The sequence below is a fragment of the Apium graveolens genome, chromosome 2 (genome assembly GCF_009905375.1).
Source record: "Apium graveolens cultivar Ventura chromosome 2, ASM990537v1, whole genome shotgun sequence".
NCBI lineage: Eukaryota > Viridiplantae > Streptophyta > Magnoliopsida > Apiales > Apiaceae > Apium > Apium graveolens.
The window spans coordinates 92,081,404-92,087,752 of NC_133648.1; the positions used below are offsets into that span (position 1 = coordinate 92,081,404).

A 6,349-nucleotide genomic window follows, 5' to 3' on the forward strand; every position below is an offset into this window, starting at 1 on the left:
TACATTCTGCAAGTCACCTGAGGCGGTATCGATGAGTGTTGTTCACGAGTTCTATGTGAACGCCAAGGCCGACAGGAATGGGTTTTCTGTTGTTCGTGGGCTTACTGTTGATTATCAGCCCGAGGTGATTCGTCGTGTGATTGGACAGCGACAAAGGAAATCACAGGAGGAGAACTGGAATTCAAAGGCCCCTGAGGACTTTAATTTGGACTTGATTATTGCTACTCTCTGTCAGACTGACACAGTGTGGAAGTTCAAAAGGGGGTCCAACGATTATCGTAGTTTCCCTGCTGTCGCGATGAACAGGTATGCTCGTGCCTGTAATGCGTTTATATGTGCTAATATTCTTCCTTCTTTGCATGCACATGAGGTTACAGTGGAGAGGGCGAGGTTGTTATGGGGAATTCTGAATGATGAATATTATGTGGACCTTGGTGAGTACATCTACCAAGGGATTTTAAAGTTTTTGAGGGGGAAATCGCAATACTCTATCTCATATGCCTCTATTGTCACGAAGCTTTGCAAGGCAGTTGGAGTCCAGTGGCCTTCTTATGAGCAGTTGCAGATGTCGGCCGCTCCTATTGATTCATCGACATTGAATGCGATGCAGGAGTGGACGGGTGGAGAGCCCTAGTCATATGGTTTAGGGTATCGCCTTCCGGGAGGAGTTCCAGCAGCTGTACTGCTATGGCTAGGCCCAGTCAGGCTCAGGGAGAGGCAGGCTTTTTGAGAGCTCAGGGAGGAGATGGTTCGGGATTGGCTGATGTCTAGTACAGGAGGCTTTCCAGGAGGATGGATGCGATGTAAGAGTCGCAGAGTCGGTTTACGTAGGAGCTCACCCAAGCACTTGGGAGTGCATTTAGAGGCCTTGGAGCTAACATCCAGTGGCCCGTTTATGGTGAGGATTCTGCTTATCCACCTCCTGACACTCCACCCTCTGAGGGTGATGATGATGATAATTCGTCTAAGTAGGTATACCCTGTGTTCCTTTCTATTACCTTCACTGGGGACAGTGAAGATTTTAAGTTTGGGGGTGGTAGTTAAAGAACATATTTGTGTGTGTGTCATGTAGTTGCATATTCATGATATTTTAGTTCATATAGTTGCATATTTTTGCCATATAGTTTTTTTTTTATTTTATTTATAGCTTTATTTATCATGTCATATAGCTCATGCATATACTATGATCCCTTTGTGTTGCTTTACCGATTAATATATAATATTGATGCGAGTGTAGTGATAGCACTAGAGTGATGTTGAATCTTGTTAGGTTGATATGTATGCTAGAAACACTTGTAATTTCACCAAGTCTTAGAGTATGTTTAAGGACTAGATTGTTGTCATGGTTTGATGGTTTTTGAGGTTAATCTATTGCTTATGCTTAGAATGCATGCTAAGCTCTTAATGATAAAAGACATAAAAAGATAAAAATTGGAGAAAAAAAATTGGAATTCATTTCTAATTGTGGCTAGGCGTCAATTGGCTAGTAGCCGGATCGTATTGTATACGAGTAGTCTAGGGTTGAGCAAGATGGAGCGAAACGCACTTGCTCATAAATTAAAAAAAAAAAGAAAAAAAAGGGAAAAAAAGAAAGAAAAATTATGGTTAATGCACAATTGATCACGAGTGGGCTCTTTGGTATTCAAGTTATTAAGTTCTTAGGGGACTTTGTGCCTAGTGACCGAAGGCTTTTATAGTCTGGGATCCGCTAACCTAACGTTCGCTAAATGGGTACCATTGCATAAGTCATTTGTGGACCTCACTCATTGAACGATCAAATAAGCATTTATTTTATGTGTTGAATAAAGCATGATTCCATAATAAACTCCAATAATCTTGAAGTGTTATAAGTCATTTTGTGTCTAAAATATATTCTTCGTATAAGCTTGTGATTGCCTTAAGGATAATTAAGTTATGGTGATTGATCTAGTTTCGAAGCATATTTGTTAAGCATTCGCACACACCACGTTTCTAGTTGTATGTTAGCTTGCGTGATTTGATTGATCTTTAGTCGCCTAATTGCATTTATTGATATGTCATGTGTTGGTTGGTTTAGTCATCGTGAGGGGATCGCTGCATTCATATAGTTGCATTCATGCATGTTTTATTCTAAATTTGAGTCTGTGATGCTTGAGGACAAGCATCGATTCAAGTTTAGGGGTATGATAAGTGGCATTTTATACCACTTAGAGCGTCTCATAACAGCTTGAATTGGTGTCTTGGACTTAAGTATTTTGTGTATTTGACGCATTTTCTAGTGTTTTTACATTTCAGGGTATAACTTGCTTAGATAGGTGGTTTTCATCAAATAAAGCTTAAGAAAGTGTTTGGAATCAGTCTAGGGGTGATGAGTGAAGAAATCATCAAAAACAGAAGCAGAATAAGGAATTTTCCAGAAAGGTAGCAGGCGGCCGCGTGCTAGGAGCAGGTGACCGCGTGCTAGCAGGCGGCCGTGTGGAAGATGCAGGCGACCACGTGTGGGCGGATTTTTAGAATCTGGATTTTATTAACTCAAGTACGATTGGGCTTCTGTTGGCGCTGGTTCTCTTGGGCTATTATATAAACCTTATGGGAAGACGTTTTCTGAAGAAAGAAGAAAATCAAGAGCGAGGGCAAGAAGATTCAGAAGACCGTTTTAGCATGCAACAACGAAGAAGAGGAAATATACGTTTATCTTGTGATCCTTTTAATTCGTTGTAACTGTGGATGCTAGTTTTCTTTATGCTTTGAACCTTAATACTCTTATGACGTACTTCATTATTTATTAAGTATTTTTATTAGCCTTATATTGTTGTGTTATTATCATGCTTTCATATGAACCCATGGTGACGATGAGTTCTATTATGGGGTAATCGTGATCATGGGATTCTAGCGGATTTACTATGGATTTCTTTAGTTAATTGTTTAATACCTTGGTATGTGGTGATTTTATGATATCTAGTATAGGTTGTGCTTATTCGTCTTATATGTGTCGCGGACATGTAAGATAGCCTGTTAATCTCTTGTGAAGCGACAGTGAATCTTGAGATTTAGAACTTGCCATGCTAGCATAGGTTCATGTATCGTATGCATGATTAGTGGGTAACTCTAACCGTTTTACTTGCCCTGTGTAATCATCATGAATAACTTGCGCTTAAATCGTTATGTTGTCAAATTCTGTAGACATATAGGGTCTCAACATAATTGATGCATATTCAACTTCTATCTTAATTGTGGATGCTTGGTAGAATGGTATTCGTACAACGAAGGTTGGCGTTTATCAGTTTCGTGTTGTTCGATTAATATCATCACCATTACATGCTAAGGTTAATGACAATAACTATTGAATGAAGTAGTAATGAAGTTAGGATCTCATGTGTATTTAATATTGTTAATTCAAGTGTTTAATTCTCGTAGTTAATATTAGTTAACCAATCTTAATTGTTATTGTCTTGGCATTGAAGAATAATCATACATTGGTGAGTAAGTGTTAATTAAATACAATTAATCAGAGTCTCTGTGGGAATGAACTAGAAATCATTCTATATTACTTGCGAATGTGTATACTTGCGTGATTTATTTAGCACATGCTTTGTGCCTAACAATAGCAGTTATACCTTGAAACTTTACTTCTAAAGCATCCCATATCTCTTTTGCTATCTTACATCCAATTACTCTATTGGACATAACACTATCAAGACTGCTGTGCATGATGTGTCTGACCTTAGCATCCTTCATGATAGATGAGAGATCTTCAGGAGAATAGTCCTTCCTGTCTTTGTTTATCATCTTCTCTGGTTATCTTGCAAGTGAATCAACTACCTTCATTGGTCTATGAGGACCATCATAGATCTTGTTTAGATATTCAGGATCCGTGGTTCCCAAACACATGGCCATCCTGACTTCCCAGATTGGATAATCATGTATCTTCAGGATGGCACCTTGATTGCTTCACACTTACTCATGTTGCTGCTTATCTGTGATGTGGTCGGGGTTGGTGGTTTCGGATTCTGTGTTTCTTCTTTTTTGTCTCCCATTGTAGATTAATTTTTAAATCTTAAACTGTTTGTACGTTAACAACAAGCTCTAATACCAATTGTTAGGCCCTTAATTAACTGTAGAGGGGGGTGAATACAATTAATACAATCTATTCGACAAAGCTTCAACAGAATCAACAGTTTTTATGTTAACTGATTAAAACTGATTACAAACGTTATCTCTCGAAAGGATGAACAATTATCCTTGAGCGCTGCTAGGTTATGCGAAAGATATAACAATGTCGTAATGCATATAGCATGAACCTAATCTGTGCTTTATATAGAGCACATCTACACAATGTATAAGAAATCCTATTCTATCAATAACAAGGAAACCTATACAATGCTTCTGAGATAAAGTCCTTCACCGCCTTGAGTTCCTATTTCCTTTTCCTTATCGAAGATCAACTGATGTGATAAATACTGATTTCATCATCCATTGACATCATCGTTCGTTGATATCATCATCCATTGATATCATCATCATCCATTGATATAAGTTCTGAAGTGAACTTCTAATAGTTTCTGCTTGATATCATCAATTACTCCTAACAAGGGAGTCCTATTAATTAAATAGACTGCGGTGAGAACGCAATCACCCCAATTGTTTAAAGGAAAAGAAGCTTGGAATCTTAGGAATCTAGCTACTTCAAGTATGTGTCGGTGTTTGCGTTCTACACGGGAATTCTGCCAAGGCCTATAGACACATGAGGTCTGATGCAATATACCATTCTTAGCAAAAAACGGTTTACAATGCATATAATCAAATTCCAACGCATTATCCGACCTCAGTATTTTTATGGTTGTTTTAAAGTGTGTGTGCACATAACACATTATTTTTTTTAGAGTTTTTAAAGCATCTGACTTGTATTGCAAAAGATACACCCAAGTATATCTAGTATTGTCATCCACCATTGTCAAAAAGAGTTTAAATTTTCCCTTTGTGCATACTTTTTACGGCCCCTAGATATCAATGTGCACCAAATAAAAAGCATATAAAGCATGTGATTTACTTAAGCAATAAGGCAGTTTGGTGAATTTGGCTAAGGGGCAAGTGATGCATACCTTGGCCGATTTCTTTGGGAAATGTGACAAGACTGGAATATGCTGCATATTGGAGACATGCATGTGACTGAGCATATTGTGCCACAGCTCCAAAGATTCTTGACTTGATGAATTGACCACTGCAGCATTAAAGCATAAATACTTCTTATCCAAAGCAGAGAACCATTTTTTTTGCAATGCTTTGCTCAGGTGATCCACCATGTAATACAAGCCCTGCTTAGCCTCTCCAACTCCCACCAAGGTGCTAGTCATATTATCTAGTATAAGATAGTGAGTTGTGAAGAAATGCACAGCACAATCAGAATATTTTATGAGCTTTTGAACTGACAACAAATTGTGTTGAAACTTAGGTACACACAACAGCAGACCTGTTGGTAGAACCACAGTACCAATATGAGAAAGAGTTGCCTGGCTTCCATTTGGTAAATTGATGTGCAATGCGTTAGCAAATTTACATTCCTTTAAGTTTGATACATGAGAAGTCATGTGGTCCGTGGCACCGCTATCAATTATCCAATCTTGAGAGTTGCTTGTAGCTTGACAACAAATAATCATCCCGGAAAAATGATCTAGTTCATCATCTGTTTCTGACTTGCAATAATTTGCAGCTTGCATTTGTGGGTTTAACAATTTTGCCAACTGCTCCAACTGTTATGGAGAGAAGGAAGAATTCAACTCTTTAGTTCTAACAGCAGCCGCCATTCTCTGATTTAATTGGCTCCCAGATGTCCATTGTTGATTACCAGGCTTCTTTTGTTTATTTAGACTTGTAGATGGTCTAGAATTACTGGTATGCCGCTTTGGATAGCCCACCACTGACCAATATTTATCACCACTATGCCCTTTAAGACCACAAGCACTGCAAGATACATTTCTATCACCAGAAGGCTTATATTGTCTAGGCTGAGAAGATCTGCCAAACATGGCCATAATATTGTCATCAGTTTTATCAGTCTGCAAGATGTCTCTTTGTGTTTCTTCCTGCATTAAAACAAAGCAAACATTTTCTACACTAGGTAGAGGAACCATCATTAACAGCTAACTTCTATGCGAGTTATAAATCTCATCAACTCTGTTCAAGAACTGAAAGAGTTTAGACTCTTCTCTTTACACGTGTATCACTTCAAGCAGTTTTGTAACCTCACTAGTTGGGTTTGTCAGAGTAGGAAGAATATTCATGCTCTCTACTTCCTCCCACAATGATTTCATAGCTGTGTAATAATCATTCCCAAGCATATGATTTTTTTTTGATTTCATAAAATTCTTTA

General features: G+C 38.2%; 1 protein-coding gene across 1 annotated transcript in view; it reads right to left on the bottom strand.

Annotated features, from left to right (window-relative positions):
- Positions 1–6,110, bottom strand: part of LOC141691373 (uncharacterized) — a 98,648-nt gene extending 92,538 nt beyond the window's left edge. Inside the window, exons 1-2 of the mRNA XM_074496099.1 lie at positions 5,772–6,110; positions 5,082–5,729 (exon numbers count right to left, since the gene is read on the bottom strand). Coding sequence (XP_074352200.1) covers positions 5,082–5,729; positions 5,772–6,110 — 987 coding nt within the window. The remainder of the gene's footprint in view (positions 1–5,081; positions 5,730–5,771) is intronic.
- Between the last annotated feature and the right edge of the window lie 239 nt (positions 6,111–6,349).